Source organism: Leucopleurus acutus, assembly GCF_964270905.1.
Source record: "Leucopleurus acutus genome assembly, chromosome: X".
Classification (NCBI taxonomy): Eukaryota; Metazoa; Chordata; class Mammalia; order Artiodactyla; family Delphinidae; genus Leucopleurus; species Leucopleurus acutus.
Genome location: NC_139148.1, coordinates 111420981 through 111443813, shown reverse-complemented (window position 1 = coordinate 111443813; position 22833 = coordinate 111420981). Strand labels below are relative to the sequence as shown.

The 22833-nt window shown below is 55.7% G+C and overlaps 1 protein-coding gene across 1 annotated transcript; it reads left to right on the top strand.

Annotated features, from left to right (window-relative positions):
- Nucleotides 1-278: 278 nt before the first annotated feature.
- On the top strand, nucleotides 279-6432 carry APLN (apelin; the record flags this gene model as incomplete). The annotated part of the gene is made up of 2 exons (XM_082864181.1): nucleotides 279-345; nucleotides 6266-6432. 2 exons carry the CDS (start codon nucleotides 279-281, stop codon nucleotides 6430-6432), a joined length of 234 nt encoding a protein of 77 aa, XP_082720307.1.
- Nucleotides 6433-22833: the final 16401 nt, after the last annotated feature.

Here is a 22833-nt window from a genome sequence, read left to right as displayed (position 1 = left end):
GAGCTCGCCGCCGCCCCCGGAGCCGCCGAGGCCAGCTGGGCGGCGCTGCCCCGCGGCGGGAGAGAGGAGGCTGCAGGAGAGAGGAGGCGGCGGCCGGCCAGCCCGCGGCGCAGCTCGGGGCGTACCGTCTCGCGGCCCGGGAGCCACGCGAGCTTCGCGCCCGCACGCACGAGCCGCGACTCGCGCCTCCCTCGGCCTCCGGCCTCTCCGCCCCCACCCCCGCCCCCGCCCCCTGGCCAGGGCCGCGCGGCGGCGGCGGCGGCGGCCAGAGGAGCAGCATGAATCTGCGGCTCTGCGTGCAGGCGCTCCTGCTGCTCTGGCTCTCCTTGAGCGCGGTGTGTGGAGGTGAGTGCGCGCCCTCCCGCTCGCCCGCGGCCCCCTCGCCTCTCTCCAGGGCTGCAGCCCGCGCGCTCCCCGCTCTCCGCCCCGAAGATCGCGCTCTCTCCGCCTCCCGGGAGCCGGGCGCGAGCCGTGCAGAAGCCGCCACGCGCCGGGCCGCCGACGGACAGGGCGCCCGGGGCCAGGGACCCGCCGGCCGCGGGCATCGCTCCCTGCGGGGTGCTCGGCTCGGCTCGGCCTGGGGCATCACCTTCCGGCGCCTGGCCCCTCCCGGCCGCCCCTCGCAGTCCGAGGAGCTCAGGGCCGCAGGCGTGCGCTCCGTGTCCCGCGCCCCGCTCCCCACGTGGTGGAGGGTATGGGGGGGCACGTCCTGCTCCCCTCGTGGATCCTTGGAGGGAACTGACCTGAGGCCGGTGGGTTGGGCTCCTGCGTGGAAAGTTAGGGGCCGCCGGCCGGTCCGGGGGCGCGGGCCACTGGGGGATGATGATGTGCCAAGATGCAGACGTGACACTTGTTGCATAGGCAGGAGCGCGCCGCGGGGGAGGCGGCGTGGAGCCCAGCTGTGGTTCCTTTCAGCCTGCAAGTGAGCAGAGGCAGCCTCCCCCGGGCTGGGCCGGGCAGGGCCAGGTCAGGCTGGCCTCCTCCCTCACCCCCAAGTCCTGTCTGGTCTGCTCTCCTGCTCCCACACAGAAGGCTCTCCCAGAGGCCTGCGTCCCACCCCAAGGACTTGGTTCTTTGAGATCCTGGCTCCGGTCCCCCCTCTGACCCAGGCATGGTCATGCTTCACCTCAGTCCCCTTGTCTCCAGGCACCAAACCAGGAAACAGCGCCTGACCCGATACCTCCATGCAGCTGGCCCTCACCTGCACCACACCCCCACCTGGCATACTTGGCACTGACTGGTGCTCCCTTGCCCTCCCCAAGCCTGGTCCCCACCCACATCCCAGCAGTCCCAGTCCGGGCTCCCTGTCCTCTGTGCGTCAGTGTCTCCTGTGGCTGCCAGCTCCCACCTCCAGCTGCCACAGTCCTGTGATCTGACTGTCACTGCTGCCGGCCTGGCAACACAGAATAGGAAGGCCAAGACCAGGTGGACTAATGCCAGTGCCAGGCTTGGACTTATGGGGAGGTGGGAGCAGGGGGAAGGAGAGAGCAGGGCAGCAAGTGTCCTAGAGGAAGGGCCCAAGGCCATACTTTGTTCCAGACCCTCCAGAACAGGATGCAGCCCGGGAGCCTCTGAGGGACCTGGTGGGGCTTCCACCTCTCTTTGTAGGTCACCTCCTTTCTCCGCTCTTGCCTTTGGCACTGCCCTGGCCCGGGGAGCCCTGCCCGGCTTCTTGGGAAGGTGCACTGGCTGGGTCTGGCACTACCTGCCTTTAGCTAGCTGTCCAGTGATCTCTCTCTTCAGGCCCGAGCCCTGGCTCAGCCACCTCACTGGTAAGAAGGAAGCAGGCTTTTTCCTCAGAAACTCCTGTCAGGCAGGCAATGGCAGAAAGAGAGCCAAAGATAGGAATGAAGGACACCGCACGGGCCTGCCCTCCTGGAGCCTGCCATCCAGGGCAGTTGGCGAGATAAGACACCCACGGGACACCACCACTGGCAAACAGTGGTGCAGAGAGGGCATCCCAGAGGAAGCTGGGCCTACCTGATCTGCGCACTTGCGGCTCCCCCAGAGCCTACGGGGAGACCCTTTCAGGGTCCAGCTGTTGGGGCATTACGGGTAAAGGGGGAGCCGGTTTCAAGGGGAGGGGACGCCACACCTGGCTCAGACCCTACCGCGCCCTGCTTCATTCACCCTTTGCATTAGGTCACCTATCTCCACAGCCGGATCTGGGTAAATTCGTTGCCCTCACGTTTATGCTTAAGCCTAGCACTGGAAACTTCCAAAGCTCCCCCTGCCTCTCCACCTCCCCCTGCCACGTCCCCCCACCCCACCCCCGCCCTGTCCTGGGGCCGAGGGGGCCACCTCTGTGGGTCTGGGGACACATGTCCTGCTCCTCCTGCCTCCTGTCCTGGCTCACAACAAGGGACCTTTTCGGAACCACCTTGCCCTTGGCCTGGACTTGCATGCTCTCCCCAGCCAGAGTCCCCAGTCAGCTCCAGGCCTGAAATCCGTGCTTCCTCACGACGCGCGTGTCCTGACTTGGAATGCGCTCCCGCCACCACACACAGACCCCTCCACTGCCTCCTGACCTGGGATGCACTTTGCTCTTGAGTCTGAGAGCTGCTGGACCAGGGCCAAGTAGCCCTTGGTCTTTGTCTGAGCACCTCTGTGTCTTTCCTTGTCCCCCTCCCGCCTTTCCCCGGCCCCAGCTGAGGCCTGCAGCCACAATGACAGCGTGAGGACAGCTTCCTGGACCCCTCCCACTCAGGGAGGGGGCATCTCCACTCCATCCCCAATGCCTCAGAACTAAGCACCCAGGTAACCTGAGTCAGGCCTCTCAGCGGCAAAGGACTAATGCAGGTGAAGCGGATGACCAGGCTGCCAGGGCGTGATGTGTCCACAGCAGCACGGCTGGCGTGGGAAGACGGCTCAGGGCACTGGGCTGGGCAGACAAAGGAGGGGCGCTTCATCCTGGAGACACATGCAGGACCCCAGAGCAGTGGAGGGGACATAGCCAGTGCCACCAGGGCACTTGTATGGGCTTTTAAAGCAATCACAAGACAGGCCGGACGGCAAGAGGGAAGAAAAAAAGATGTTTCATTCCTAGTGAGGATGGCGTGTCCCTGAGAAGCGGCACGCACCTCTTTGTGAACGGGCAGGGCTGGCGTTTAGATTGTGTGAAAAGCAAGCCCTGTTTACCCCTGACTGCGCTTCACAGTGGAGATGCTGTGGCTTCACTGCTGATGGCGCTTCGGTCCCTCTAGGCTCGCGACTCTTTGCGGGATTGCCCCAGCCTTCCCGTAAGTAGCAGATGCGTTAGAGGAAAATATTTAAGTACACTGGGGATGGCCCGTTTCTACAGGGGAATTCTTTTGTATCACTGCCGGGACCTCTGCAGTGATGAGAATCAAAAGCCTCTGATTTGTCCCTTTGGACAGGACAAAGCCAGGGTTTCAGGTGTCAGCTTATCTTAGGGTGAACCAGACTCAGAATCAAAAGTAGGAAACAGGTGGATGATGGAATCAGGGTGGGGGAGGAACTGCAGACTTCCGGCTACAAGGAGGAGAGTGAGCCCCCCCATCCAGTGGGATGCAAGGTGCCAGGGGCTTCTGGGTGACTGCTCTCCAGGGCCTGGCTGAGAGCTCGGTCAGCTTAGGTAGCTCTTCTCTGCAGCCCTAGAGTCCAGACGTCCCGCTGACCAGAGTCTGAGCCCACCAGCCGTGTTCCTCATCCTGGCTCTGGGCCTCCCCTGTCTCTTAGGGACCCCTCCCCCCAACAGCCCGCCCTCCCTGACTGCCACCACCACTCACAGTCCTGGGTCTCAGCATTTGCAGAGGATGCCCTCCCCATCTGGGCACTGTGCCTCTCTTCTCATGCCTGCTGTTACCCCTGGGGCCATAGCCTGTGCCATTGGCCATCCCTGCAACACAAGAACCAAGACCTCACTGACACCTTCAAGGCCCTTAGGGTCCTTCCTTTTGCCTGGCCACACCCTCAGCACAGTCCTTTTCGTCCTGAGAGTTTCTCTGGTACCAACTTCTCATCAGTATCATTCCTGTCCTCTTGAGAGGGCAGAACAGCCTTGAGGGGCCTCCAAAACACAAGGCAGAAGCTGAAGCAGCTGCGGTGGGGAGCTTAGTGAAGGGGCTTCCCTCCTCTCCCTCCCCGGGGCAGCCCCTTTGCAGATAGCACTCAGAGGGTAGCCCTATGACAGGCGAAAGCAGCCTCCTTGCCCCTGTCTGTACCTACTGCCCCAAAGTGCAAACACAACTCGTGTTTTAATTTACATTAGGTGATGGGTTTAGGGGAGGAACTGACACAGTAACCCACCCCCGACCAGAAGCATGAAGGGTGGCTGGTAAACAGAGGGGTCCTAATGGGCCTGTGACGTTCTCTCTGGGAGGGAGGGTGGAGGGCTAGAGAGTGTGTGCGCGCGTGTCTGGGCGAGAGAGCGTGGACAGCAGCAGGCGCCAGGGGCCTGGGCAGGGAGGGCCCTAAGGACAATCCTTGCCTGAGTTTGGCCCAAGAGGAGGATAAATGCCTGGAAACTGTGTGCAAGTGGAGGAGGAATCACAAGAGTCAAACAGCCAAGGAAGGAACCGGAGCGTGGGGATGCTGGAGGCAGGGAGGAAGGAAAGGAAGAGCCGCCAGGGGTATGGTTGGGGGGCGAGCAGCCAATGGGTGGTTATATGGAAACTGTGAGCTAGTGGTGGAGACTCCTGGATGGATGGAAACAGGTTTCGAGAGACAGGGATATAGCTGGAGGCAAACCCGATGGTGTGGGGAGAGGGAGACTGGGATTCATGACCACTGGCCTCAGAAGCTGTATTTCTGCAGACCAGCCCCATCCCGGGCATCGCACAAGCACTCTGCCTGTCTGCCTCCTGCCCAGCACCATCGCTTCTCCCTGCTCTGCTTGCCTCCGGCGGCTGGCTTGTCTGTGGAGCGCCAGCTCGCCTGACCTGGCTGGACTGCAGCCTCCATGAGAGGTGGCTGAGAGCTCGGTCAGCTTAGGTAGCTCTTCTCTGCAGCCCTAGAGTCCAGACGTCTTGCTGGCCAGAGTCTGAGCCCACCAGCCGTGTTCCTCATCCTGGCTCTGGGCCTCCCCTGTCTCTTAGGGACCCCTCCCCCCAACAGCCCGCCCTCCCTGACTGCCACTACCACTCACAGTCCTGGGTCTCAGCATTTGCAGAGGATACCCTCCCCATCTGGGCACTGTGCCTCTCTTCTCATGCCTGCTGTACCGCTGGGGCCTCATCGTGTGTCTTTCCCTCATCGCACCCAGGAACACCCAGCGCCACTTGGATTCTATTGGCAGGGCTTGGTCTGGCATCAGGAGGCTTCCCCTCTAAGCCAGATGTGGACAGATGTAGAGAAGAGCCCCCTAGAGCAGAAAAGGAGCCAGCTGGGATTGGAATGGAAGGAATTTGCATGAGGCACAGGATGAGGGTATGATCTAGGGGTGAAAGGAGTAGGGCAATGGGGGGGCAATACTAGCAGCCCACCCCCTTCCCGATGCACTTGCTGCTTCCGGTGACGTTCACTCATTTGTTTACTCATTCATTTGTACAATATTTCTTGGCCTCTGAATCTGGTCACAGGCTGACTAGATCCCAGCATAAGGCACAGAGTCAGAGATTCGCCCCCACGCCCCACAAACAACCCCCCAGCCACACCCACAGGGAGGCCACAGGAACAAGTGAGCCCCAAGATGGCCAAACACTGATGAGATGCCCAGGGGTGAGCTATGAGAGCTCTAGTACTCAAAAGTGGGTCACCTGCGTATCAAAGGATGTACAATGACATCATGTTCCAGATTTGCTTTAAAATATCTCTGCAAAGAAAGAAACAGGAGAACCAAAGCATATGTAACTCCATCTGGATAACTGTCGAATCTGGGTGATAGGCACGTGATGGGGGGAGTTGTTTTCATTGAAATATTGTGTGTTTGAAATGTTTTAAGTGTATCAGTCACAAGGATGCAGTGGGAAGTTATTGTCTGCTGTGCCCCAGCCTGAGTACAGGCATGATACCCCAAGCTGCACCCCCCGATGATGTTCTGAGCACAGAACATGTTTGTGCCCATCAGAAACATGATAGGACTGTCAAAAGGACATCTAGTCAGGTGTATAATTTGTAAATGTGAGTAGTGGGCTCTGTTTGCCCCAGGACAGTGTAAACATTGCAAGTGGTTCATCGGTTCACTGATTGGAAGAGGAAAAACAATAGCTCTGAGAGCGCCACCTCATGGAGAGACTGCCCGTCCTCTGGGGCCCTGGCGCATCTGCATCAGCCTTTGGGATGACAGGCTTTCTCCTTCCTGCAGGGCCCCTGCTGCAGACTTCTGACGGGAAGGGGATGGAGGAAGGCACCATCCGCCACCTGGTGCAGCCCAGAGGGCCGAGGAGCGGCCCAGGGCCCTGGCAGGGAGGTCGGAGGAAGTTCCGCCGCCAGCGGCCGCGCCTCTCCCATAAGGGCCCCATGCCTTTCTGAAGCAGGTACTTGAGCCTCTGGTCAGTGGGCGGCACAGAAAGGGCAGGGGAGGAACAGCCTGGAAGCCGGGTGGCCCTGCTGCTTACCGCTGGCCAGACACCTGCACCAGGCAGTGCCGGCCCCATGCATAACACCGGGGCTTACAGAGCACCTTCAGTTTAGACAGGAGACCAAGGCCCGAGAGGGGCTTGACACTCCCCAGGAGTTAGGTGCTGGCTCCCCTCCACTCTGCTGCCTAGCGTTGGGCTGGCTGGCCCAGCTGGAGTGTTCCGGAGGGCCTTGACGAGCTGGGGAGAGGTGCCCCAGGGTATCTGTGCAGGTGTGCAGTGTGGATCCTCACCGGGGCGGGAGGGAAGGCAGGGATCCTTGGGGGTAGCCGCTAGCAGAGAACAGCAAGAGAGCTGCCGGGAGATGTGGGAAGGAGAGAGCAGGGCCTGAGCCTGCCCCTGAGGCCTGGCCTGCTGTCCTTCCCCCTGTCGCCGGGACAGGGTGGCACTGACCCAGTGGCCTGGGGCTTTAGGTTCAGGCTTGTGGGGAGGGCGGGTGAAGGCCGTCTCCTTTCCTGTCCCAGGCGGTTCCTTTGACCTAGGACACGTCAGTGACCCCTCTCTGGTCATTTTTCCTCTTTAGGACTGAAGGGGCCACCACGTGTCCGCCCCCCGTGATTCTCTCTACTCCTCCGTCGATCGGCCTGCTTCTCTGGAGCCCTCCTATCCGTTCGCCTCATCTGGCCCCTGTTCTAGCTGCTGACGGTCCGGCTCTTCTCCCCCACCAGCCTCCCCGAATGGATTGGCGTGCTCCTGCCCCTAGCAAGGACCCATTCAGTGCCCCCTCGTGACTTGGGAGACCCTGCACTGGAAGGCCGTCCTTCCTCTCCGCAGCCCTCCCTCTGCTCTAGTCCCTACCTCTTGTGTCCAATACCCTAACATCGAACCCTTCTCTCGGCCCTTCCTGCCTCAGGTATGCCCTGGGGGCTGGGTGGAACCCGCCCTTCTTTAATGGACTCCAGCAGATTCCACGGTTTCGCATCAGCACTTCCCCCCCAGGCCTCCAGAGGGGCATAGAGAGCGGAGCAATGAGAGACTCCAGTGAGAGGGACCAGGTCGTTGGGATGCAGACAGGATGCCTTGGGGGCATGGGAACGGGGGCTTGGCGATCTGGCGAAGGGGGAGTGAAGCAGCGGAGAAGAGGAGGAATAGCTACTGTGGCCTCTTCCTCATCCCCATGTTTGGCCCGGTTGAGGAAGAGGTGAAGGAGAGGGGCCGTGAAGTACTTTGTCACTTCTCTCGCCTCACTGTGCCGCCTAGCAGTCCCTCCCACTCACTCCCGCCCCCGCCCCCCCCCAGTTGGTTCAAGCTCCAACTCAGGAGGGGAGGGTATGCGCCTCAGGTGGCTCTGTACCCTCCCAGGAGCAAAAGCCAACTAGGATGATTGGTTTTGCCAAGAATCACAGACGATCAGAGCCAAAAGGAACTTGGAGTTCACTTAGCGCCACCTCCTTATGCAAACTCCTGCAGAAACGGAGGCTCGGAGAGGGATGGTGACCTGCCCAGTGCCACTGCAGAGCCAGCACGAGGGCCCAGGTCTCCGAACTCCCACGTGATGATGCCCTCTTCTTGACGATGTCTTCCAAACCCATTAAGTGCCTTTTCCCAGGGTTGGGGCTGGGGGTGGCCAGGAAGGGAGAGGGGGCCGGCTGTGAACTGCCCCATGGTGGGACGGAGCTGTTCCCTCCTCCCTGGCCTGCCCCTTCTGGTCCATTCCCCAACCCGGCCTGGAAAGTTCCGTGACTGGCCAGCTGTCCCAATTCCTTGCAGCACTCCCAGACCCTGGGTATTTTCATAGGGGCAGCTCAGGCACCGAGACTACCAGGAATCAGGAGGTAGCCTTAACCAATTGGACTCGATGGCTTTCCCTTCACGTTGACTGGACCTTCTTCTCCCAGTGGCCTTTCCCTGAGGAGGCAGGGAGTGGGGAGAAGAAGAAGGAAACAAAGAAGGAAGGAAGGGAGGGGGGAAGGAAGGAAGGAAAGATGGGAGGAAGTGTAGATCTCAGCAGGCTTTCTTCTCAAAGGCCTCGTGGGAGGGAGAAAAGGGAAGACAGGAGCCTGATGGCCACCTATGTACGTGTGGGGCAGGGGGAGTCACGGCCCCCGGAGTCCCAGAGCAACCCCGACGTTTGCCTACCCGCCCCTCCCCCTCCCCTCCACTGCTGCTAACGCTGCTGCTACTGCTGCTTTAAGGCCACCCTGGGGAGCCAGGCTGGGCACCTGCCGCCCCCCTAAACACCCCTCAGCCCAGAGTGGGGTCTGGCCAGTGTCCAGAAAGCCTCTTCTGCCACGGATGTCCCCACTGGGGCTGGGCCTTCTTCCCCCTCTTCCTTTCTGCATCTCCTGTCTCATCGGTTGCCCAGCCCAGGGGGAAGGGCGTGGGTGGGCTGTGGGCAGCGGGAGAGGGACGGCTGGGAAAGTCTGGAGACACAGGGCAGTGGAGGTGCTGAGGGGCCGTCTTATTTAAAGTGGTTGTGTATGATTCTTCTACTAATTTATACAAAGTTATTAAGGCGCTTTTCATTAAGAAATCGTCCCTTTCCCCTAATTGTGTTCACTGTGTTTGTAAAGATTGTTCAGTGTAAATATGTCTTTATAATAAAGAGTTAAAAGCTGACAATTCGCCCTTACTCTTGGAGGTCACGTTCAGGAAGGGCACACGTCTCTGCTGAGATCCATGGTCCGCCCCCCCCCCCGCCCCCCGTGCCCATGAACTTCATGTGCAGGGAGGGAAGTGTCTGCCTCCTAAATCGGTTCCAGGTCCAATGGCTTCAAACTAATTTGCCGCAAACTCACAAAAGGAATCCCTGTGCTTAATGACCAGTTCACATAAAATGCAGTCCACTTTTAAGTGTTTTGGCATCTGAGTGTCCTAATTTTGGTTTTTTTTGCAGTGTCCTTTGAAGGATCTTTAAAAAAATTTATTTAAGAACATTCTGATTAAAGGTGGGATTTCTACTAAAAATTGTTTTATATCTTTGGTGTGTGTCTTCTTCTATTTTTATCTACTTTTGAACACTCTCGGGACTTTGTAGCCAGTTACCGTTCTTGAGAAATGTTCTGTTTCCTGCAATAAATACATTTGGTAATGACTTCGTATGTGTTTCACAAAGTAGAGTTGCTTGATGCACGAGATAGCCTGAGAAATAAAATGCAAGGAGTTCGATGCAGTTCTGCCCCATCTGTCTCACCTCTTCACGCTTGTCAAAATGCCAACATCTTGGAGAACAGGAAGGAACGTTGCGTACATGCTAATTTGGTTAATCAACTCATTACGTGCACACAGGTATACACGATTCAGAGTATAACCCAGCAAAAAGGAGACAGGAGTGATCCAAAAGGTGCATTCGCTAAGTCTTGTGGGAAATTCTACAGATCTGACGAGTATTCAGTTCTAGAAATATACGATTTGAAGAAAGGGTCTTCAGACACTTGCTAAAAAGTCAGGAAACTGCTCAATGAAAGATAAAATAGAAAATGCCGCCCACAAGCTACACAACAATCTTATCATTGACAAAATGTTACAGATTGTGACATAGTGATTTAAAAATATGACATTGTGTTGGAAGTGCCTCTTAGGAAAATTGGTACAAAAATGCCTTCTTTCAAAATTACTACTTTGACTTTTAGGCAAACTGGTTGTCAGAGGAACTGGTTTTAGGCAAGGAGGTTTTGGGTGGGCTGGCTTTATGCTGATTGGTCTGTTATGGCCCTAATCACCCCCAAAGCTCTAATTTCACAAGAAACCAAGGAGAAGGGGGCGGAGGCAGGGCAGGGCAACTTAATACCGATCCGTGAGCGTGTAGCCCTTTAACAGTTTACAGAGCTCTTTTTAAAAAATATCAACTCATTTTATTATCCTAACAACTGAGCGACACAGATCCCCGTTTTACAAATGAGAAAACAGGCTAAGAGAGTTGAAGCAACTTGCCCAAAGGCTCACAGCCAGTAAGTGAATCTAAAATCTGGACTTTGAATTCTAGAATGTAAACTCTTTCTATGGTACTATGGAAGGTCCCCTAATTAGAGAGAAGACTTCAGTACAAAATGTACTTAAATCCCAGTAAGTGCACTGGAAATAGATGGCGTGGTGTGGACTGGTGGGATCAGAGAAAGGCTCACGGAGACACCAGCTTTACACCGGCCCCAGAAGACCCAATTGCCTTTGGTTAAGTTGGCAGGAGAATGGTGCACAGTGGACGTGGGGACAAGGAAGGGGAGTTGCCACCAGGGTCCTCCAGGCATATGTAGTCACGGTATGCAAGTGGGTGGAGGCAAGTCTGACCTCCTTGGGGCAGAGGATGAGGGGAAGGAAAGCTGGTGGCTTTCTGTAAAGATAATTAGACATCAAACCAAAAGAAGGCAGGACATATGGGTTGCCACCATCTGGAGATATCTTGACCAAATAAATACAATAGAATCAGAGTAGGGGGCTGTGTTTCTTTTGTTGTTGTTTTTGTTTTGCGGTACGCGGGCCTCTCCCTGCTGTGGCCTCTCCCGTTGCGGAGCACAGGCTCCAGACGTGCAGGCTCAGCGGCCATGGCTCACGGGCCCAGCCGCTCCGCGGCATGTGGGATCTTCCCGGACCAGGGCACGAACCCGTGTCCCCTGCATCGGCAGGCGGACTCTCAACCACTGCGCGACCAGGGAAGCCCCCTAGGGGGCTGTTTTTGAAAATACAGAGGGAAAAAAGAAAAAGGAGTTCACTTTTTGTTCACTGATTACTTCTGGACCAAGACCTGGAAGGGTTAGGGGGTGGGGTGGGCAGATGAACCTGAAAAACAGCAGCGCTTCAAATCCACCTAGAAATTAGGCAGCCCCTGAAATGAAAGAGATAAGGGAGGCAAACAGACTCAGGCCACACACAAGGCTTTTCAGGACCCCAGGCCTGGTATAAAATGAGCCATAGCTACTTAGATGCCTAACGTTTCAGATTCTCCCACAAGTCCTGGCTGACCCAAGCAGCCATTCTGAGGTGCTTATAGAATTCTATTTTTCAGGACTGAAGGTTATTCAGCTGAAATTTCTCAACCCCAGATTTCTGACCAGAGTGGGCCTGTACCAGCTGACTGCCAAAGGGAATGGCAGAGAAGACTTACCATCTTCTTTTCTGGTCCTAGAAGGGGCTACTGACTCAGCCAGCGTTTCTCTGGAACCCCCGCCCCCCCCCCCAATGGAAGATGTCTCCAGGGTTCCTTTGAAAAACCAGTTTTCCTACATACTGACCAGTGCTCAGAGAGGGACTCCCCTGGCTTGCTGCCTTGGACTTCAAAAGCCGGAGCTGCATCTAGGACATTTCCTTGCATGTTTCAAATCAGGGATCAGCAAGCTTTTTCTGTAAATCGACTTTGCAGGCTGTGAGGTCTCTGTCCTAAGTACTCAAGTCAGTCATTGTCTTGCAAAAGTGGCCTTAGACAAAATGTAAATGAACACTGTGGCTGTGTTTATAAAAACAGATGGCGGGCCACAGAACCCTGTCTCATGCGAAGCATCGGCAAGCCCTTCAGCTGAGCCCTTGAACCCTTGCCTGGGGCCCGAGGAGGAGACTTGCTTTCTGCAGCAAGGTCTAGAATTAAGAGAATTTAGTAAACTGCTTATGAGCTGCCTTCTATGCCATGCTATCTGACAGTAATTATACTAACAGAGGGCTTTCCGTGGAGGGGGAAGTCTGGAGTCAGATCAGGGTTCAACTCCCAGCACCACCGTTTACTTCTCTGTGAGGCCTGAAAGCCGGTGTCTCCATGAGCCCCATTTCCGCAGCGGGCAGGATATGCTGGCTGCTTCTGAGCGCTGCGGTCAGGACCAAATGCGATGATGCAGGTCAAGTGTTGGGCACGGTGCCTGGCCCATGGTGCGCGCTCCCTGGTGGGAGGTAATATTATCCCCACTAAGCCACACTCTAACCCTGAAAGGTGGACAGGGAAGTCATCATTGTTCCCAATTTATAGATGGAACGACCGGCTCAGGGAGGTCAAGTCACTTATTCAGATTCACAGAGCCACTAACTGGCTAGCGGAGCCTCAAAGCCGGCTCCATCCTCAGCTCGGGTTAGCCGCCCCGCTCCCGCTAGGAGTCTGCTTCCCCAATCCGAGTGTGCCTGGGGCACTGGAAATTTCCAGTCTCCTAGACAACCCACAGGGCCTCCCCAGGGACAGATGGCCCTCAGCACTCTCCCCCGTGGCAGCGTTAGCTTGGGCAGCACCCGATCCTGGATTTTGGGGCCAGGCACTTGCTCCAGGAGACCGGCCTGGCCCTCAGGTTCCTTTCCACCCGAGGCCAGGTGCCCAGAAAGCCGAGTTCAGTCCTGACTCTGCTTCTGCCCAGGGCTGGCCACGGAGGGGCCCCTTGGCCCCTTCTGGGTCTCAACCTCCTCACCTGCCTGGCCGCCTGGAAGGAGTGGGTGGGTGGGAAGCAGCTGCTTGTGCACAGGGCTTTGCTGGGGTTCCAGCAAACAGTGAGGCTGCTTCAGGCCACTCTCCAGAGGGACTCAGTGCTCTGGGAGAAGAAACAGAAGAAACGGTGGGAAACGAGACCCTTGGCCAGTGAGGAAAGCCACCACCGGGTTACGTGGGTCTGCCCAAGCTTCTCCTGGCCCCAGAGGCTGCTGGGACCTCCATTTCATACTTCCCCCATAACCAAATGCTTTCTGACCTTCCCTGGGTGTGAAAGAATTGGCAGGCTGCATAGCCCAGTGGCCTGAAGCTAGTGGCTCAGCACTCGGGATCCTAAACCCAGCGTGGCCTGTAACTGGCTGTGTGACCCTAGGCAGGTCAGTTCATCTTTTGGGGGTTCCAGTCCCCCCTCATCTATTTTCATAGGACAACAATCTCTGCTTTCCCTACCTGAGACTTACAGAATCCTAGAAGGGCAGAGCTGGCAGGCTCCTGGGAGGCCATTCAGTCTCCCGAGCCCCTTAATTTTTACAGACCTTTTACAGAAGAAAGTCAGGCTCAGAAAGGGAAAGTGACCCACTTAAAGGGACATAGCTAGACGAAACTGGCAGACACGACACGACAGGTAGGGAGCAAGTGTTTCCTGCGTGCCAAGCACTGTTCCGAGCACATCGCCTGTCCTGGCTGAATTAGTCCCCATCGCAAACCCATTTTATAGCTGAGGAAACTGAGACACAGAGAGGCTAAGTTCATCTGAGGATCTTCTGTGGAATGTAATGGAACGAGGGGACCAAGGTGACATTGCTTTAAAGCAAGGTGAAGGCAGTACTGAAGCGCCAAGCTGTCACCCAAGGGCTGCCGTCCCCTCCTGGCTACGGCAAGGGCTTCACTCTGGCGCCCTCAGTCTCAGGGCAGCAAAAATGCTTGTGTCTGTGGGACCTGGGAGGCCGGCGTGGCCGGAAAGAAGCCTTCTTTCCATCTAGGCAGGGGTGTCTCTGGCTCCCTCCCCAGCAAGTGTGGGGATAGGAGCCGGTGACCCTGGCATAGTTTCATCCCCCTGTCTCTAGACGCCCAAATTTCTTCACAGCCTAGAGTCCTCTCACCTCCTTGGGAACTCCTAAGCCCTCAGGTGTGAGGGGTGTGAAAAGATAAAGGAAGGTAAAGTGGGAGGGGAGAGAGCACACAGGGATGAGGGGGGGAGGAGGTGTCTCAGGAGGGAGGGCTCACCTCTTGGTCCCTTCCACCTCCATCACCTCAGAGATCTCAGATGCTGCTTTTCCCAGGAGTTTCAATCTCAGTTTCCTCCTACCCCACCCCAAGGCGACTCTGGGCTAGCCCCCAGCCCAGCTCCATAGCCCTCTCCACCCCCACCCCTGCTCCCACATTGCCTGTCAAGTTTCAGATCCCATGCCTTAATGCAAATTTCAGAAGTAGCTCCGCCTCCCCTCAACCTAGGCTAACATTTTCAGAACCCAAGCACAAGAAAAGGGCGTTCTGCCTGCACAAAGACCGATTCAAAAGAATCACTCACCTGGACCATAAGCTAAAAAAAATGTATCTGCTCTGTGTAGGACAGTATGTGAGAGACAGCAGAGAAGACTCGCTCCTCACCTTGCCTCTGGGAGGCTCAAGGGACGGGTACGTGGCGAGGGTATGACAGCCCTTGCTGCCTGGTGCCCTCTATACCGGTCCCGGCTGCTGCCCTGGCCCCAGCAGGAGTGTGAGGGGTGAGCATCACATGTATGTTTCAGGAAGCAGAGGCTGGGAAAGCCTCAGCCCAAGTCACCAAAACCCCATTTCCCAGTGCACCTCTAGTATCCCCAGCCTTCCCTTCCCTGGTTCTCTGCCTCCCCTAATTCCCCCAGTCTTTCAAGTGCCAGCTAAGGCCGCCTCCGCCATGAAGCCTTACTGGATGCTCCTCCAGCTCTGAAGGTCACAGGCAGGTGATGCCCAGATGGGAACCCAGGCTTGTTCCCCCACCAAAGCCCATGTCCTTGCCAAGCATACACCTTCTTGCCAGACTGAGCATGGCCTTCACCACAATGGGGGTGACGATGCCCAAAGTGATGACTGACGGGGGAATCTAATGATCACAGCTTCCGGCCAGGGATCTGGAGGCTTAACAATCCTGGCTCCTCCAAGTACTAAGCCTGGGTCACACTTCACCTTTCTGGGCTTCAGTTTTATTGTTTGTAAAATGGAAATAATAATCCTTAGCTTTCTCACAGTCTGGTTGTGAGGCTGAAGTGAAGTTTCTGAAGTGGAAAGGTTTGGTACAGTAGAGAAGTGATGCAGGTGTGAACAATGTCGACCTCAGAGGGTGCCCGGTTTGCGTGTGAAAGTGCTTTGTCATCTGCAAAGGGCCATAGAAATTCATTTCTCAACATTCAACAAACGCCTTTGATCGCCCACTCTGTGCCACATTGCTTACAACCTGGTGAGGGAGATCCGATGTTATTGAAAAGCAACAAAGGCTGGTCTGACCAGGACTGTGGTCAGGGCTCTGGGGACAAGCACAGGACTCTAGGAAGTTTATCGCGGGGAGAGTGCAGGATCCACATGGGGAGGAGAATCAGAGAAGCTTCCCTGAGGAGACGTGTGTGGCGGGAGATGTCAGGGTGAATAGAGGTAAAGCAGAAGAAGGGAAGTCTTAGGAGACGGAGCACATGGCTTGGGTCCAAAGGCCAAGGAGGGAGTAGTGAGCATGTGTGATTTCTTCTTCTTCTTCTTCTTTTTTTTAATGGAGATATACATATCTCCTTTGTTTTGTTTTGTTTGTTTGTTTGGCCAGATCTCAGTTCCCCTACCAGGGATTGAACCCGGGCCACGGCAGTGAAAGCACCGAGTTCTAACCATTGGACCACCAGGGAACTGCCCATGTTCTTTTTTTAAAAAAAACACATTTATTTATTTTTGGTTGCATTGGGTCTTCGTTGCGGTGCGTGGGCTTCTCACTGCGGTGGCTTCTCTTGTTGCAGAGCACGGGCTCTAGGCACGTGGGCTTCAGTAGTTGTGGCTCGCGGGCTCTAGAGCGTAGGCTCAGTAGTTGTGGTGCACGGGCTTAGCTTCTTCGCGGCATGTGGGATCTTCCCAGTCCAGGGCTCAAACCCGTGTCCCCTGCATTGGCAGGCGGATTCTTAACCACTGAGCCACCAGGGAAGTCCCCCATGATTTATTCTTAAACCCATTTCACAGACAAGAAGTGGGGCCTGAGAGTGGCTATGACTCGGAAAATGAGAGATTCCATTCAACTCCTGTGTGCTGGCTGATTCCCTTCCGAGCTCTCGGCTGGGCAGAGAGACAGCCCAGCCCTGCTATGGTAACTAAAACATCCTCTCCTGGTAACTTGCCCAAAGCTCTATCGATTTCATCAGCTGGGCAGGAGGGGTTGAGGCCCCACACCCACGGGACTGGGTGGCTGGGTGCGCCTGGGCCAGCTCACAGGCTGGCTGGACACTGTACAACTTCTTAGATGTTCCACTTTCCTTGGGCTCCGCCTCCCTGTCTCCTCCAGGCCCCTTAGTCTTCCGGTGAAATTCAGTGTGGCGTGAGAGGCTTCCCCCTGCTGGCTGAGCCTAGGAATGGCAGGGACTTCTCACGGGCCACCTCAGCTGTCCTGTTCCCCAGGAGGTGTGAGGAAGGGCAAAGACCAAGGTGTGTGTGGAGGGGCAACCGACTGGAGTTAGTCAAAGCTGACTCTTTTAGTTGCTTGTGCTTCAGGACTCTGAGTCTGGGTGTGAGTGTGGATGTCCCATGACTTGAGAGGGTGTCTATAGGTCATGGGCACATGTGGGCTCTGTGTGTGAACACTGACTGGGCACGTATGTGCATTTGCTCCACGACGTGCACTGTGTTTACAGCCTGTGTGCATGCTACCTGCTGTGCCTGGTAAGTGGCTGGGGGAGGAAGAGAAATCGCCACCCAATGTGCCGGGGTGAAATTCTCCAACTTGTGGCCGCAAAGGGCAGCAGCCAGCTCTCTGAGTCCAGGCCAGGCCTGTTGGCATCCTTACAAGACTTTCCTAGGCTGTCTGGCTCTCAGGCTGTCCCAAAGAGCATTTCCTTCAGTTCTGCCACTTTTCCTCCTAGCGGGTACTCCCCGACACCCCCGCAGCTACTGGGGGAATCTCCTATAGCCTCTGGAGGCAACGGCAAACCTGATTTCTGCATGTGCTCCCGGGAGAGGCCCGAAGGAGCACCCCGACGCTTGCCAAGGCCCGCTCCACGGCTGCTCTTTTCCTGTGTGTGCCAGTGCAGACTTCCTGGGTGTTTCTGAACAGTCTGATCATTTGGCGCCCATGCCATGCTGGTTATTAAAGGTTTTCAATCACCCCTGTCTATTTCCTACACTCCAGGTTATATATATATATATATTTTAACCTGGAGCTTCAGGAGACCATGAGTTAGGGTATTACTCTTGTTCTCCAGCCTAACAGAAAGGTTTTTTTTTTTTAAACAGTCCTCTTGTTCATCGCCTCTCCAAATGGCATGAAAACACTAGTCCACCTTACTAGTCTCAGCAAGCAAAATCCCTCGGTCAGGCCATCAGCCATCAGTGAAATACTTGTGCCATTAGGTTGAGAACAGAAATGTCAGATCAGAGTCTAATGACTCCCTTGGACTTTGCCCAAACGCCCAGCTTTCTGAGTGAGATCAAAGGGATGGGAGCTCTGGAGGAGTCAAGCTGAGGTTCCAGTAAGTACTCACGAGCAGGCCTAGCCTTGTCCTTTGCCCATGGGGAGTGAGCAGCAGCCACACCCACGGCATTTCTAGGAAACACCCTCTTCTGCTCCCTGGGCTTTGGCCTCAGCTCCTCCTGGGAGAAAGGCAAACAGTGGGGAGCTGCTCTCCACAAGTTACTGCCGGGCAGGGCTCCTCCTCTGCCCGCCCCATGACTCGCCCCTTCCAACTGCCATCCTCCCCACATGGCGGCCCTGGGGACCACCGGGCAGTGTGATAGAGGGGAAGTTCCATCCCAGTTCCGCCACTTGGTAGCTGTGTCACTCTCCCGCTCTGAGCTTCGCCTCCCTTATCTATAGCGTGCGGAGGGTCATTGCACCTCTTGAGTTGTCTTGAGGCTCAACTGAGACACTGATTCCGAAAGCACTTTGAGACAGAAACCATTGCTAGAAGCATGTAAGGGGTGAGTGTTTCCCTCAGCCAGCTCCCCAGCCAGGCAGTCTCACCCCTGGCAGCATCCCCTTTTTTATCCCCAGGGTGCTCAGGAAGATTTGTAACCAACAGTCATATAGAATCCTGGGGTTGTCAGGGACCTTAGTTGAGCCATCAGTAGATAATATAAGCTACTATTTATTGAACACTTAGTATATACTAGGTACTGTTCTAAGTGCTTTACATATATTATACTTATTTAATCCCAACCACCCCACAAGGTAGAAACTCTTATCATTCCCATTTTATAGACACGGAAACCAAGGCTCAATAAGCTTAAGAAAATTGCCCAAAGTCACATAGTTAGTCAATTGGGCCAAGATTTGAAGCCTGGCAGCCAGCCTCCAGAACCTGTGCTCTTAATCATTGTGCTCTACAGTCTATATACAATCGTCACGGAGCAGTTGTTTTGCTTCTGCTTGCATACCTCCAGTGATGGGGAGCTCATTACTTCCCAAGGTAGCCTATTCTGACTTCACACGGCTGTGGCTGCTAGAATCTTCTTGCGTGTCTGGCCAAGCATTTGGTGAGCCAGCCCACACAAAGATCCCGATTTCCTGAAGACTCCAGCAGGGTGTAGGTTAAAAACAGGAGACTACAGAAAGCATATATTCTCCCTGTACCCCCGGACACACACAGACCCTCTGATTCCATTCCTTTTCGCATGCCAATACCTTCTCCTTAAATGGAGACTGAAGCAGGAAGTAGGATAGTTACCCCCATCTCATTAGTCCTCTTTCAAATGGGGTGAGCGAGTGAGCAGATGGTCCTATAGTTAGAGGCCAGGACCTACACAGAACTCATTGTATTAACAGGTAGTCAATAGATGGTGAATGAATGAATGAATGGACAAGTGAATGAGGCTCACAGCCTCCTTTCCCGCCAGCCTCAATCTCCTGGAAGAGTTAGTTTTGCATTGTGCTTTGAGATCCTTAAAAAGCACCATTTCCATGGTAACAAAGCATATAGATCTGCCACTCTGCAGGGCCAAATTCTTTCCTGTCACACTGACTCTGCGCTTGCCCCAGAAAAGATCCTAAACTACCTTCAGTGCCCATGGAGTGGGTCACTGTCAACTGGGAGGCCTGAGGAGTGGGCCTGCCATGGGCGGATCCCCCAGCGCACATCTCCTCGGGGAAGTTCCTGGGCTGATCGACCTTGCTGGGGTTTCCATGGTAACAACACTAGGCTAATGGGTTGCCAGGGTGATGGTGCGATACTGCTAAGATTGCACGGGACCGGACCACACAGGGCCACCGAGTTGAAAAGATGCTAATAACACCTTTCTGAGTCTCCATGGCAACAACACTCAAGCACCGGGTAGGCTTTGTCCCAAATGCAGATGAGGCCCCCACCCACCACACTCCGCAAGAACACCCTGGGAGGCAGGCCACTGGCCCAGTGTCCTGGGGCTTGGCTCCTGCTGTTTCCCCCCAAGGGGAAGAGTCAGCTGGCCAGGGCTTGTTCCCCCTCAGAGGCCCCCTCTCTGCCCCAGGGCCCTTCACCATACTGCTTTGGGATGTCTGGCTGAAGCGGCCAGTATTTGGGCCATTGGGACTGTCAGGGAGAAGGGCCAGGGCAGGAAGAGGGCTCGGGCTGGTTTTGCATGGGAGAAAATGGAGTTTGGGGCACCTTTGGGGTTGGGGACATCTGCTGGTGTGGCTGCTGCCACCCTCTGGGGCTGAGGAAGCAGCCAAGGTGCCATGGCCCCCAGCAAATCCAGGAGCGTGAGGCCAGAGTTTTCAAACTACTTTTAAAGTTGTGGCACATGTGAATTCCATCAAAGCAGGATTGGGGGGGGTGTCCCCTATTCAGTCTTATCCCTCTCCTTGCCACAGTGTCCCCTGAGGCACCTAAGCTTCTGTGGAACATAATCTGTAAAACCTCTGGCTTAGGCCAGCCCAGATGGAAAGACTAACTGGGGACCAGAGAGGGCAGGTGACTTGCCTGAGGCCCCGCAGGGCCTTAGGGCAGGCCCCAGTCATTAGCCAGGGCTAAAACCCAGGACTCTCCTGCCGGTAAGTCCACTCTCAATAAACCAGTGTGTTATGAACCTCTAGTGACCTCTAACTTGGGCTCTTCGAATTCTCAAGGACCGCTGGGGCTTCTGTCTTTCTACCTATTCATGGAGGTTATAATAAGGATCTGTGGGGACAGGCAAAAATGCTTAGAATGGACCCTCCAAATTTGACATTTCTGAGCACCGACTGTGTGCTAGGCATTTTGCTAGAACATGTTTTCTGTGCTAGATGTCATCTTATTTCTTCATAACAAACTATTTAGACAGGCATAATTCTCTTCGTTTAGCAGATGAGAAAACGGAAGCTTTGGGGTTAACTGAAGATTGGGTCTATTAAACCTGGAGCATCTCTTCAGCAGGGACGCCGCCTTACTAGCTCCAGCAGGGGATTCTGGGATGAATGCTGACCACAGTCTATCTCTGGTGACGTTGAGCTGAGGCAGGTGGATGCATTCAGAGCATTAGAGACCCCTTATCACCTGCCCCCCCCCCAACTAAAACCACATCTAACTCTGCTGCATCAGGGATGACTGGACAGCAAAACCAGTCTCAAAGGCCAGGCTGTGTTATTCTCCACAACCCGACACAGCTGCTGGCCACAACAGGCAGAACATCTTGTGAGTTGGGATGGGGGTGGTGGTGATTCCTAGTTGCTATGGAAACTCAGGGGGAGGTGTCATGAGCACCGTGTCCATCACGTGGAAGGTCTGGGCAGCAAGCAGATGGAGTTACCTCCCCAGCTGGTGGCCAGGTGGGTGTGGCCCCCCTTTGTCTGCCCCCAGGAACTGCCTGAGTGTACGGGCTGCAGCCAGAGGCCTTCCAGGGCTTCACTGGGGCTCAAGGGGCACTGAGCTCTCTCGGGGACACCCGTCCCCCTGGCCATCCTTACCCTCCTTTGGACTCCGTCTCCTGGAGGATCCCTTTCCCTCCGACTCTGCCTGCCTCACACCTCTCCTCCATGGCACAACTTCCCTCCTTCACTGGAGCTTGTCTGCATTTGCTCTTGCTGCAGTGGGAGCCTGGGGGTCTGAGCCCTGACTCTGGGTCCCAGCTCTCTGACTCACCGACTGTGTGTTCCCGGGCGAGTCAGCTGACCTCTCTGGGCCTCAGTTGCCCTCTCTGTAAACCGGACTGTGGCAAGAGTCAAACAAGGTCTCAGCTGAAAGAGTCAAGTTCTCGGGGAGACCTTCCCTGGCACGCTAGACCGGGGCTTGAACTAGATCTAGGTTTGACCACTCTTTGGTGCCCCCATGGCCCCCTTACTGCTGCCCTGCTGGCCCCTGTCCCACAGTGGTGTCACTCCTGGCCAGCTGTTCTCCCTCTCTAGGCTGGGAGCTCTGTGACTGCAGGGACAGGCCTCTCTGGCCCATGGCAGTAACCCCTGCCTCATGCACAGTCACGTAGTAGGCGCTTCGTAAGTGTTAAAGAAATGAGGATAATGACAAACACCCTGTGCATCCTGCTTCCTCTCCTTTTCACACTTTCCCACCCTGGCACCATCTCCTTAGGGCGTTGCTGTACTTACAGCCAGAAGGCTGTGTAGTCTAGCCCTGAGGGGCGCAGGCATTGAAACCAGATGGTCACTATCAGCTGTGAGACTCTGGGCGAGGTCCTGAGCCTCTCACGGCCAGTTTCCTGATCTGTACCATGGAGGTGTTGATTGTGTGTGTGCGCGCGCGCGCGCGCGCGCGCGTGTGTGTGTGTATGTGTGTGTGCGCGCGCGCGCGCGCGTGTGTGTGTATGTGTGTGTGCGCGCGCGCGCGTGTGTGTATGTGTGTGTGCGCGCGCGTGCGCGCGTGTGTGTGTATGTGTGTGTGCGCGCGCGTGCGCGCGCGTGTGTGTATGTGTGTGTGTGCGCGCGCGCGCGCGCGTGTGTGTATGTGTGTGTGTGCGCGCGCGCGTGTGTGTATGTGTGTGTGTGCGCGCGCGTGTGTGTGTGTGTGTATGTGTGTGTGCGCGCGCGCGTGTGTGTGTGTGTGTGTGTTTCTAATACTGCTCGGCACTGAGCAAGTGCTCAATAGAAATTAAAGGGAAAGCAAGGAGGGAGCTCTCCACCCCAGTTAAGGGTGGGCATCCCTCCCTGTAAACCCCCCGTCCTATCGTCCCCACCCCAGTTTCTAGTCAGAGTTGTGTCCCATGGGAAGAAAGCCCAGCCAGGCTATTCCAGTCCCACTGATGTGAACCCAGCAAGACTCAGAGCAGGGCTGAGTATTAAACCCCTATGGCCTGGTCCTTCCCCTACCCCTGCAGCAAGAGTCACTCATTTATTTACCATGCATTTGTTTTTGTTTTTGTTTTTGTGGTACGCGGGCCTCTCACTGTTGGGGCCTCTCCCGTTGCGGAGCACAGCCTCCGGACGCACAGGCTCAGCGGCCATGGCTCACGGGCCCAGCCGCTCGGCGGCATGTGGGATCTTCCCGGACCGGGGCACGAACCCGTGTCCCCCTGCATCGGCAGGCGGACTCTCAACCACTGCACCACCAGGGAAGCCCGTGGGTTTGCAATTTTAAATACAGTGAGTAGGTAAGGTTGACCAAGAAGATGACATTTGAGCAAATACTGAAGGATGTGAAGGAGTAGAACACGCTGATATCCGGAAGAACATGCTGGGACAAGGGAGGAGTGAGTGCAAAGGCCCTGTGGCAGGAATATGCCTGGAGTAAGCAAAGACTAGCAAAGAAGCCAGTGTATTTGGAGTGGAGGGCTGGAAGGAGGAGCAGTAGGAGGTGAGGCTGGAGACTTAATGGAGGCCAGATCCTGAGGGCCTTA